Genomic DNA, 12005 nt, shown 5'->3' with positions numbered 1-12005 from the left:
TGTTCTGTATATGCCATGCAAACAACAATAGAGAGGATGAAGCAGCTATTTGAGCAGCTTCTTGTAATTTCCTGTCAATATCAAACAAGTCTGGTCTAACACAAAAGGATCACGGGTCTGTATGGATGCTATGTGCAATGATGGATTGGATAAATTGACTGAACAACAACAGGATAAACCTTGCACCCCCTCATAGCCCCCCTTTTCCAGCCCTCTGCAATATGTGGCACACTCATCCTATAATAAAAAGGCCTCTAGAATATAAAATAGGCTACACGGTAAAATCCACATTGCACAAATTGTGCATGAATAGTGTCATTTTATAAATGGAGATTAGGATTTGGTGATTTGCCGATTATTTGAAGGGGTACACCATGCAATCTGAGGGGTCTGCCCATTGTTGCAATCTGGTTTATTCGGTCGCGCTCTGCGTCAAAACCCCCGTGCGACCACAGTGCTCCTTCTAGCAGCCTTTAATAGACATGTATGTCTTCTTCCTCTTCACAGACTCGTTTTCTGAACATTAATGTAAAAAAAAAAAAAAAAAACAGCCCAAAAAAAAAAAAAAACATACAGCCCAGAACCCACCTCCCTCCCCCCCGTCTATTTTCTTTTTCGATTGTAAAGCATCATTTACAAAGCCAAAAAAAAATCTGAATTATTTTGTTTTCACTGTTCCTGGTAGGTATTTCATTCGAAGGAACTCACCTTGACTATTCTCTATTGAGGTAACAGATGTGCCAATAGTATCTGCAGCCCAGGCATCGTTTGCTGTGCGCTGAGAAACCATGGACACCATGGTCTGCAGCATTTTCTCCGGAGCAAAAAGTGATGTTTGTGCATCGGTGGATCTTTTGCGTGCGCCGGTTAATCCTGAAATCGGCGCTGTTACTTGTTCTTTAATGGCTGAAATGATTCCAGTATCAGGTGCGGTAGTAGTAGTGGAGGTGGTGGTGGTGGTCGGGTCCGTTGTTGGAGGCTGGAAGGTGGTTGCAGTTTTAGAAATAGGGCTAGTAGTGGTGGTCGGTCCGGCATAAACGATGGCAGGCGACGGTGTGAGTCCGGCTAGAGGCCCGAGAGCGAACCTGCTCTCGGGTAAACTACGAGGCATGTCGGTGTGGAAGGTCTCCCAGGTGTCGGAGGCTGAGCCGGGCTTCCTGGAGATAGGCGACGCATCGTAGGGGCTGATGCGAGGTGCAGCTTCAGAAAATTCAGTATATACATACAAAATAAATAGCAGAACCGGAGATATGTACATCATTAAGGACGTTAATCTCATATTCAGTTTCCGCTCTCCATGTAAGCCCCAGTAATGGTCTCTCTCAGACCTTTCCCTGAATGGACGCGTACTCCACCATTGATGTCCCCCGGCGGCATACGCTGCTGTTTGTTGCCCTATGAACCACAGTCAACACTTCACCTGCTCTGCAACCTACCATGAGCCACACGAACTTGACGTAGGCCTCCTTATTAGCCAATGGGAGGAGTGCCTCTGGGCGCTCGATCATTCGCTGGTTGGACAGCGTTGCAACACCCTGTGGAGACACAATATATTGTAAATTATCAAACGTCCTCACTTGTCTGAAAATTAGCTGAACATAACCGGTTCCATTCATAAATTGAACAACTCAAGGAAGCATATTTTGTAAAGATAGTGTACCTATAAAATAGAATTAAATAGTGTGATTGTGTCATATTTGTTCAACAGCCCAGGTAGGCTATCCTCATCCATGTGCAGCCTAATGGACATGCCTGGTGGTGGCTTGTCGTAGGATTAACGTTTTTAGTGAAAGGTTCATTACCTACCCCTATTTATGCTCGCAGACTTGATTGTTTACAGGTTTCACACCTGAATCTGTATGAAACCATCCTGGAATCATTCATTTAGAAAAAAATAATTCAGCTCGGTTAAATAAAGCAAAACCCTCGGCTGTGAATGAAAGTCCGTCAAGTATTTTTTTTTACTCATTTCAACTTTTCGTCTATATGACACAGCAGAACATTCGTATTTCAATGTCTGGTACATTTTTTTCTTTTACTTTGTTTATAAAATGAGTTCTTCAGTGTTTCAGTGTCCAAGAGAACTGGACTGTGTCTTAATGTCACCGGAAGCAATACCATGCTTTTGCGTCTGCCTTGACGCTTGTGGAGTTATAGGTTTGGTGTCATGAGTGTCTAATCATGAGTGTTGATTCTCCTTGAACGTTTTATTTTGAAAGTGTTCACCTGAAAGTTTTGTATGCTATCATGTCTGCATTGACTCTTGGTATGTTTGATGGTTGGTATGCGTTTATAACATGGATATGGTTTATAATCAGTGTACACTGCCCTCCGGTGGTCCTAATTATTGACTGTATATATACAGTCTATGATCCTAATATGTAACTGCATCTCTGTTTAATATAATGGTTTTATTTTTAATGTTAGTGTAATCGATTCTTTATTCATTCAACAAGATATTTATTTTTTCTTCTATTGTAAATGCGCTTTTATTCCACAATAATTCAAATCTGTATAATTTACAGGCGAACAGTTGTAGTTGCTCACTGTAAACGTTAGAGGGCAGGAACACTAAAGATTATAAAGACGGCCATGATGACTGTTGACTCCACAAGCATGAAGTCAGACAGAACATCACAGTAATACTTCCGGTGAAAACAAAATGAAAACTTCCGAAACAGGCATAAATTCTAATATTTATTATTGCGGAAGCAAGAAGGCAGAGATATGCTTTGCACCTTCATTCTATGTGTGATTTTGAAGTTGCAGCTTGGTTTTCAATAGTTAGGCTGTCACAAGTTAAAATGTTACTAAGTTTTATTCGTTAATACAAACGATAGATGGCAGTAGATGGTAACGAACAGGTATGCAACTCCGCTAAAGTGTTGCAGGAAGTAGCGCATGACTACTGGCTAGGTACAATGGCGCCTCTAGATTTGGATAAATATGCAGAGATTGCAAAGCAGTGTAAATACCTCCCAGAAAATGACCTTAAGGTAAATGTGACTTTATAGCAATGTTTTTGATTAGGACATGCGATGGGCTTGTAATGGTAACGTTAGCTCACTGCTGTTTTATGTTGTAACAGCGTAATTAGCTAGCGTTAACGTTAGCTTCAGATAGCTAGCTAGTAACGTTAGCCTGCTGACTTCATCTCTTGGCCAAGAAGTCAAAACCGTTGTTTTGAAATTGTTCAGCTTAGCTACAATAGCTAAATACATGTCCAACCATCTATCCTATGCAATTTTATCGAAGCAGGAATGAGAGTGACCTGTTTTTGTATGCCATTATCTGCTGACGTTAAAATAACCAGATATCCATAGCGACCTGATGCTGACTGTTATGATGTGTGGGATGACAGTTGATTGTTTACTAGTCTGGGATGGAAATGTATCGTTTGCATTTTAACGCTATCCCAGAGACCCCCATCAGGTATTCTGTCATATATCGATAAACTCAGACATACCTAGACCGCAGGGTCATGGACAAATTCGTATTTAATTCCTGATCACCCATTGCACCTTAAAAGTAGTAGCTCAGAAGGTTGTGTGATAAGGTACTGCTCTTTTACGCCGAAATAATCTCCCCTTATTGTTGGAAACTCATCATTTAGGTGTGAATATTCGGGCCAGATTTTGAATAGAGTTTGGCGTTGCGTTTTCTCCTTGCAAGTGACATCATTCGATAGTATGCTAGACAATATGATAACAATAAAGCCAATGTTAGAGTATATGTGGCACCATATTTACTGTAAGTAGCTGGATTGTAATGTATTAGTTCGTTAGTTAGTGCAGTCAGTTTGAAGTTTCCTGCACTGAACACCCAATGTGAATGTGAGCACCATCACGCTAATTGCTTTAGCAGTATTACACTCAATCAAATATTAATCCACATATAAGGCAGCAAGATGGCTCAATCACTGTCACTCAGTGGCTGGCTATTGGTCAAAATCATTCCATACTAGTGCCCATATGACTACATAATCAGAGCAAGCAGTCAATGCCAACAACACAATACAAAACAAAACAGTTTTCCATACTTTCCATACAATTTGGTTTGTACTCAGAAACTACTGAGGTTTCATCGCCAGTCCTAGTTACCTCACAAGAACGTCCTGGCTTCATTTTTCCCCCCTGTGCCCATCAGTGTTTGCTTGTCGTATAAATATTAGTGTGGGTATCTTCCGGGTACTCAGTTTCCGTTCCACTGTCCAATTAAAAGTTGTTGAATTGAAGACTCAGAAAATCTTACAGTTTTGACTGTGTTTCTCTTCGTGCCAGCAGTAGCCCGGCAACATGTCCAGGATGCTTCTTGAAAGTTTGGATTTTTGTCGATTCTATAAAATGACCATCAGTTTTTTAAATGAGCTGTCCCTCAACGCCCTGCAAGAGCAAAGGCGTTGGCAGAGGGCTTGCCAATGACTAGAATTTGTGACATCTACCCAGTACAAGGTGGACTGTTAAAGTAACTGCTACCAGGTCCCCACTCCTGAGTGTTTGGGTGTTAGTCAGTGCCAGTCACATCACAGATTTTTACCTAAACCACAGTTGCATTTACACATTCTGGGAACCCTGCAGAGAAGTTTGTTTTAATTTGTATTCATTTAATTGATCAAAAATGTTTTGTTGTATTAGGTCTTCATTTGAAGACATTATTGCATGTCAGAGTTCTATGTCATTTAACAGGTGTAGAGGGTTTCCCTGCCATAAAGACTTAAAAGAATCTCATTAGGTGTGACTGGAGAGATTTAATGTCCCATGATGACAAACTAAATGATGTTTCAGAGGCTTTTCCCTGACAAGAAGATGATTTGGGGGGAAAACTTTATATACATATTCATGCATTAAATACCAGTGCTAAATGATGGCTGAACCCTTATCGCTTATGTCTTTGTGTTATGTTTTCATCTATACAGAGGTTATGTGACTATGTGTGTGACCTTCTACTGGAGGAGTCCAACGTTCAGCCTGTTTCTACTCCTGTGACAGTATGTGGTGACATACATGGACAGGTAAAAAAAACTGTTATTCAAAGCAGGAAGAGCAAGTGCACCACCAGAAACACTTTATAAACACAATATTGCAGAGCACAGCCTGCAGTTGACGTAGCATGTGAGATCTCTATCTAGGCCTACACGTATTTCTTGATATTGGTCTGTTGTACACATAAAATGTAATGCCTATACTAAGTTGTTATCTCTTTGTGTCTTAGTTTTATGATCTTTGTGAACTCTTCCGAACTGGCGGCCAGGTTCCAGACACAAATTACATATTTATGGTTTGTATATTGAAATCAGTTTGAACTTGAGAGGCACCTTATTCTATTTAACTGGTGTTTTGGCACAGTGTTGGTAATAAACCACTGTCATCTGCAGGGTGACTTCGTTGACCGAGGATATTACAGTTTGGAGACATTCACCTACCTGCTGGTGCTGAAAGCCAAATGGCCCGACCGCATCACGCTTCTACGTGGAAACCACGAGAGCAGACAGATCACCCAAGTTTATGGCTTTTATGGTGAGATTTGTTTTTGGCCGGTTGCCAACTGCATTGTCACTAATCTCACTTCCTGATCAAGAAACACACCGCGCTTTTTTGTCTTGCAGACGAGTGCCAGACCAAGTATGGGAATGCAAATGCCTGGCGATATTGCACCAAAGTGTTCGATATGTTAACGATTGCAGCTGTAAGTATTGAAGTGTTGCTGTGCTTTGTGTTTATTTGTTGTTATTTCAAAAGATGTAAGAAGATTGATAATGTGACCTGATAAATTACCTGATAATTTCTCATTCTTTGAAATCCTGCAATGAGGTTCATGTTTAGTTATTTCTTAGTAGACAGCAGCTGAACTGCATATGAGCAACAGTTTTTGGTTACTGTAATGTTATAATACAGATTAAATGCTGTTTCCTTACCTGGTCTTAAAAGCTGCATTACATAATGTGATTCCGCTATCTGAGCTGCTTTAGGTGAAATAAATGAACAGTCTCTACCTGCTGCTTTTTCAGAGAATAATATCTTGTTGAGATTAAATATTATATGAAAGCATTCAGTTTGCAGCTCAGCCTGTGTAGATGAATCTGTCATGCATCGCTAAAGAAAGACTGGACTTGGGTTCACTTTATAAGATCTTAGGATTTACATGGAAATTTGCAAAGATTGCTAAACTGAGGCACTATCACAACATTGCTTTGGTAGGACAGTTGTTTCTTTGTGTATACATGAGTAGTTGATTTCCACTCCATTTGGCATATTTTGAGTATCTCTCCATCTCTATCTGTAACCTTCACATTTCACTCCCTTGTAATGCGTCCGCCACATTTGTCAGAATCATCCCAGAACCATGCTGCAACATTTTATATACACTCAAAAAATAAATCATCCCAAATATGAAATACTGACTTTTTTTTGCAACATGAGTAAACTTACTTTTGAGATAAAATATGTAACCACTGAATACAGTTTCCCAAATACATTGTTTTGGGTGCTATTTGTTGGTATTCTATCAGCTATGGGTTTAACAACATCTCATGTCATTTAGCCAACATTACCTGTTACAAGTCCTAGCTTATTTCTGAGCTAACACAGTGTCACTTAGGTGCCTCACCTGATTAACCTAGATCATTTTTCATTAAAAATGAATACAATTTAATATATTATATCTGTCCATATCTCTTACCTCATCATTAGTTATTTCACTGTATTTCAGCAGACATTTGTCTGTTCAAAACCACAGCATGTTGTCACTGTGCTGTTGCTAAACCAAGCAACCGATGCTTCTTCAAAGAACTTCCGCTTAGAAATGCCAATTTATTTTTGCATGGTAAACACAACAGTAGCACAACAGTTCAGTGGTGTTTTTATGGTATCCCCTACATAAGGTTTTGTATGGTCTGTAACCCTTGGTCACACAGATTCATAATATATGTATCATGTCCTAACTCTTCTATTTTATGTTATTTTTTGTCAGCTGATGGACGAGCAGATCCTGTGTGTCCACGGAGGTCTCTCCCCAGACATAAAAACTCTAGATCAAATTCGAACCATTGAGCGGAACCAGGAGATCCCCCACAAAGGAGCATTTTGCGATCTGGTGTGGTCAGACCCAGAGGACGTGGACACCTGGGCCATCAGCCCCAGAGGAGCTGGCTGGCTCTTTGGTGCAAAGGTCACAAATGAGGTAGGTTGCTTTTACTTTCATTAAGATCAGCTCATGCTAATTTTGAGTGACTACAATGAGTACACATGTACTTTAAGGTTAAATTCCTACATGATCATCAACATTAGTAACAGAAGTAGCAAGGAGTGCAATGGTTACTGTGTTGCTTTATTTTGCAATGGAGACGTACAAAAGAAAGTACCAGGCAGAAAAAATATTTCTGTAAAACTGCACTGCAAAAGATACCTCTGTAATATCCGTGTAAAGGCTCTTTTACCTACACAATTGTTATGGCAATTAATTTGCACATCTTCAAAAAATATACCATTGAATGAAACAATGCATACAAGGTGAAATTTCACTCCGCTAAAATGTGTCTTTTATTTTATTTGCTCCAATGTAGATTTTCTCTCCCCCACCCCCCGTGCATTAATTCAGCCAGTCACAACAAGCAGTGTTACTCATGACAACAGCTACATGGCAACGTAACAACAATGGCAGATCACTGAAGGCCTCTATAAATCACTGAGATATGGTCAGATCCAGGTAGCAGTAAAATGAAAACACATGTTCAGATAAATGCCGGAGATGTTTACAGTCCACAAAGGTGCACAGATACTGGTTTAAGTATCTACTAAGTTTATTTTTTGGTTTGACACAGCCTCTGTCTCTGGATTCTATGAATATAGACTACATTCATCTATGCAGGCCAAACTACAGAGCCTTTTGACAGTGGTGCTGAGCTAGTCTTCCTCCTGTCCACTGACACATAGTTAATAGGCGCGGCTGATATCAGAGTGGCATTTGGGGACGACTCCTCGGAATCTATGCCACACCTAATGTGCGAAATGGCCTTTTTCCACACCCCATCAGTGCGTATTCTGGAAAGGTAGTAAGACAGGGTCTCCCATTGTAAGATGCAGTCCGTTTGTGAGTTAACATCTCTGTGCACATATCAGTGTGTTTTGGTACAGGCGTGATCTCTCTATATATCCTCACAAAATACAATTAAAAGCCTTACAACATCCTTAGAAAATAAGCAAGAGAAAATACTGAGGGAGAGAGAGTTAGGCCCGCAAATGGAAACAAAAACAACTTTATTTGGTCTGAATTTTATTGTGATTACTTACTAAATAAAAAAATATACAGCTAAAACTAAAAGCCTCAGTACATCAGAAAACAAGTGAGAAAAAACAGGGAGAGTGAGGAAGAGAGAAAAGCGAAACTAAACGTGAACCAAAACACATTACTTGGTCTGTATTTCATTGTGGCTACTGGATAAAAAAATATATAGCTAAAACCAGGTAATCATCAGGTAGTGTCGACACAGGGGATTTCATGCTGAATGCTGAAATGTCTGCAGTGATAGAATCTGCGAACGCATCGCACATATCAGCATGTTTGATTTGCGGGGATTCTCGCCAGAGACGGTTGTATTGCTCAGAACAGCAGGGCAACGTTCACCTCACAACCGGTAATAGCGAGGTGCTGCCAGTTGTGTATTCTGGCTACCTGCCTCTGGGACCAGAATAGCCCAGTCGGAATGACTAGTGGGAGGCCACCATAAGACATATTCACAAAAGAACTGTCGACTTGTACTTATGTGCAAAACTGTATTTAAATAACTGAGGAAATAGTCTTAAATTTTCTTCAAAATATACAGTATATCTAAAGGCTTTTGTGACGAGAATTTTGTCACTGATTTGTTTGCATTTTCCTGCTGTTAATGTATGATGTGTGGAATATAAAAGGCCCTTAAATCACAACCCTGGGCTGCAGCAGTGGAGCTGTGTATTTGACACTGTTAACCTAAAATAGATTAACAGTTTAATCTTGATAATTTGCAAGGAATCTTCTCCACATAGAAATAACAAACTGGAACTGATGAGGGAATTCATCAGTGTCTCCTCAACAACATAGAGAGAAGGCTCTGTCTAGGGAAATGTTTGCCTGTGTGGTATTCTCTGGTATGGATCGTCACAGACGACCTGGGTGATCTATACTTAACGTGTCTCAAATCTGATCCTGGTTGAGTAGTCAATCACTGAACAGCAAATTGGATAACTGCCACTGATTAGGTTACTGATTGAATGATCAGTTACAGGCAAATGATTGATGTGCCATTGGCTGTGACATGATTCCAAGGCAGCACATAATAGTGATAAAGGTGATCACAACAGTAGTCAGTATTGTCAGTGCTTGTTAATTGGCACACCTACAGTATAACTTAATTAGCTTATTAGCTACAGCTGTGCTGACAGTGACGTGAACTGTGAAAAGGGTCTTTTGAAGCTGTAGAGAAGCTCAAGTGTAGTGATGTAACTTCCAGTCAGTGAGCTCATGGAGAATGCATCAATTTTGACCTCTGAATTCCAGCTACCAAGGTGGGACCAACATGGACACCTGTGACAAAATGTTTGTTTAGCTGACAGAGTGCTTGAAGCCCACTGTTGACTGTTGGGGCAGCCATGTTCATTTGACTTCCTGTGTGAAGTGAGGCTTTAGACAGCATACTCAGCCCTCATGAGACAGACTTAACAGGCAATCTTATTGTATTGTTCTTATTGTATGTTCACTAATAAGTAGTTCAACAAATAGGCCTTCTTTACAGAAGACACTTTTGACATGACATGATGGGAAAATGGTGAATGTCTGAATTCCATTTAGCTGCTTCAGTTTCAGGGTCCTGGTATTATACATGCTGGCTCGCTGTCACGCTGTCATGGCTTGCTGGTACACTTGAATACAATGGAGCCATTGTTATTGTTATTAGTAACACCTGTCCTTTTCCTACCATGACAAGTCAAAATGTCTGCTGCCAAAAAGGCCTATTATCAAAAGCTGCAACAGCGAGAATGATGCTCACAATTTTCTGCAGTGAATTTTGTTAGGTTTTTTTTTAGGGAGCTAAACATCCAGTGATAAAAATTTGGCTTTGTGATACAAGACCGCTTTGAGACACAACTTCCAGTTAACTTTTGTTGCTGTTTGTGACTGCCGAGATGCAAAACTGAAAATATGCGCACGTGCAGTAAAGAAAAACTTTGTGGTTACTTGTAGTGAAATGTAAGAATATTTCCTAGACTCCATACTGAACAGAAGTGAACAGTCATAGATGATGGTCCATCTGGTGGCAGACATGGCCACATGTCAAGTGGTGTTGGCAGTCCAATGTAATAATAGCCACTGCAAAATGAGTAATAATTTGTTGTATTTTGTTGTTAATTCTAAATTCATAAATAACATTCCACTTCATTAACCAAAGAAAATAAGAGGTGTAATCATATTGTCTGTTTTTTAACATATTTTCTCTTTCTCCCCTTCTTTTGTTTCTTTCTATCTTCCAAAAAACTGCAGTTTGTTCATATCAACAACCTGAAGCTGATCTGCAGGGCGCATCAACTTGTCCACGAAGGCTACAAATTCATGTTTGACGAGAAGCTGGTCACAGTGTGGTCAGCTCCTAACTACTGCTATCGCTGCGGAAACATCGCTTCCATTATGGTCTTCAAAGACGCTAACACAAGAGAGCCAAAGCTCTTCAGAGCAGTGCCTGACTCTGAAAGGGTCATTCCACCTAGAACAACAACACCTTATTTCCTGTAAGCACATTAAAACTAAAACAGTGCAGCCATTTGTTCAGTGCAGAGATACCAACTTGGACAGTGGCATCAGCACTTGTGAACCCATATGAATTTTGTATAGTACATTTAGAGTATTTACAGTGCATTTCTTGGTGCCAACTGTCAATTGTTATTCCCACTCGGGCATTTAATGCCATTATTCTGCCGCTTAAATCACCCTGAGATATTACAGCAATAGTACATTGGCTGGTTTTAGAGAAAGGATTCAAATGCCACAGAAGTCAACTGACCTTTGTAAAATGTTCATATTTATAAATCTCTGTTTTACTTTACAATAAAAATTCACTCAGCTGAGCAAATTGCAGGCGCAGTGTTATATACAATGTCTCATTTTATTTTGATAACGTAACATATTAAAGCTGGGTGTAAGATAGTACGCAAAAGCAAAGATTCCATCTATTCTGACAAATTTCAATGGAATTATACACTTAGTGTTATTATGTGATCTTATAAATATACATGTAAACCTAAAAGTTGCTGTGTAAAAATTTACTCTGTTAGAAATTTCAGTATTGTTAAGCCTGTGGTACCTTTAAAAGATTCTCTGTAATTTCCAGATTTGGAATCTGCTCTTGTAATTATTCTTTTTCTGTGTGTCACCATACTGTTTTTAAATAAAGAAATCCAAAAATTGTAATTGTAAATTGTAGTTAGATATCAATACCTGTGTGACGGTGCAAAAACGACACCATGCTTAATTGAAATCAATAGGTCATAATATTGGGTATTAAGTAACATTATCTTCAAACATCAGCCTATTCATAAAAATAATGAAGAGTTGCATTTTATGGCATCAGAACATGCCACTTTATTTAAATTCTGCCAAAGATGATGATTTGACTGTTGGATACATGACCTAATAATGTCTGTATTATTAAGGAGGAGAGGAGCATCTGCATTCATTTTGTACATGTGTACAACTGAAGTAAGATAAAAGTAGACAGCAGCTCACTAATCAAATTATTAAATTAAAAATGAACAATGATTTAAGTAACCAGCCTTCAAGTGTTGTTTGAAATGCCCTCAGTAGGAGGCAGAGATGTGCGTGGCCTTTCTAAGGTGCTGCAAACCCCTAGCAGCACCTTAGAAAGGCTAATTAATAATAAAAATGATTAGGGTTCATTTTGCTGAAAGGTCACATCAGAGTGGCACTTGACATGGCCACAGGGGTATTTAAGCTGACCAGAAGGTTGTTTAGGGGCC

The 12005-nt window shown here is 39.6% G+C and overlaps 2 protein-coding genes across 2 annotated transcripts in view; one reads left to right on the top strand and one right to left on the bottom strand.

Annotated features, from left to right (window-relative positions):
• Positions 1 to 1452, bottom strand: part of si:ch211-158d24.2 (multiple epidermal growth factor-like domains protein 9) — a 38683-nt gene extending 37231 nt beyond the window's left edge. Inside the window, exon 1 of the mRNA XM_044195663.1 lies at positions 709 to 1452. Coding sequence (XP_044051598.1) covers positions 709 to 1279 — 571 coding nt within the window. The 5' untranslated portion in view covers positions 1280 to 1452. The remainder of the gene's footprint in view (positions 1 to 708) is intronic.
• Positions 1453 to 2690: 1238 nt separating this feature from the next.
• On the top strand, positions 2691 to 11439 carry LOC122875953 (serine/threonine-protein phosphatase 6 catalytic subunit-like). The gene is made up of 7 exons (XM_044195664.1): positions 2691 to 2996; positions 4916 to 5011; positions 5212 to 5277; positions 5375 to 5516; positions 5606 to 5685; positions 6970 to 7179; positions 10516 to 11439. The coding sequence occupies exons 1-7, from the start codon at positions 2841 to 2843 to the stop codon at positions 10762 to 10764; spliced, it is 999 nt and encodes a 332-aa protein (XP_044051599.1). The 5' UTR covers positions 2691 to 2840; the 3' UTR covers positions 10765 to 11439.
• Positions 11440 to 12005: the final 566 nt, after the last annotated feature.

Source organism: Siniperca chuatsi, linkage group LG5 (genome assembly GCF_020085105.1).
Source record: "Siniperca chuatsi isolate FFG_IHB_CAS linkage group LG5, ASM2008510v1, whole genome shotgun sequence".
Taxonomy (NCBI): Eukaryota; Metazoa; Chordata; class Actinopteri; order Centrarchiformes; family Sinipercidae; genus Siniperca; species Siniperca chuatsi.
The sequence above is the reverse complement of the archived record's forward strand: the minus strand, read 5'-3'. Positions and strand labels throughout refer to the sequence as shown.

What these genes read in the sequence shown, in the direction of transcription:
- LOC122875953 (XM_044195664.1), top strand. Translation starts at nt 2,841, where the DNA reads ATGGCAGTAGATGGTAACGAACAGGTATGCAACTCCGCTAAAGTGTTG. An exon ending in TCCCAGAAAATGACCTTAAG is followed by an intron (nt 2,997 to 4,915) that starts GTAAATGTGACT and finishes TCATCTATACAG; the next exon opens with AGGTTATGTGACTATGTGTG. An exon ending in CCAAGTTTATGGCTTTTATG is followed by an intron (nt 5,517 to 5,605) that starts GTGAGATTTGTT and finishes TTTGTCTTGCAG; the next exon opens with ACGAGTGCCAGACCAAGTAT.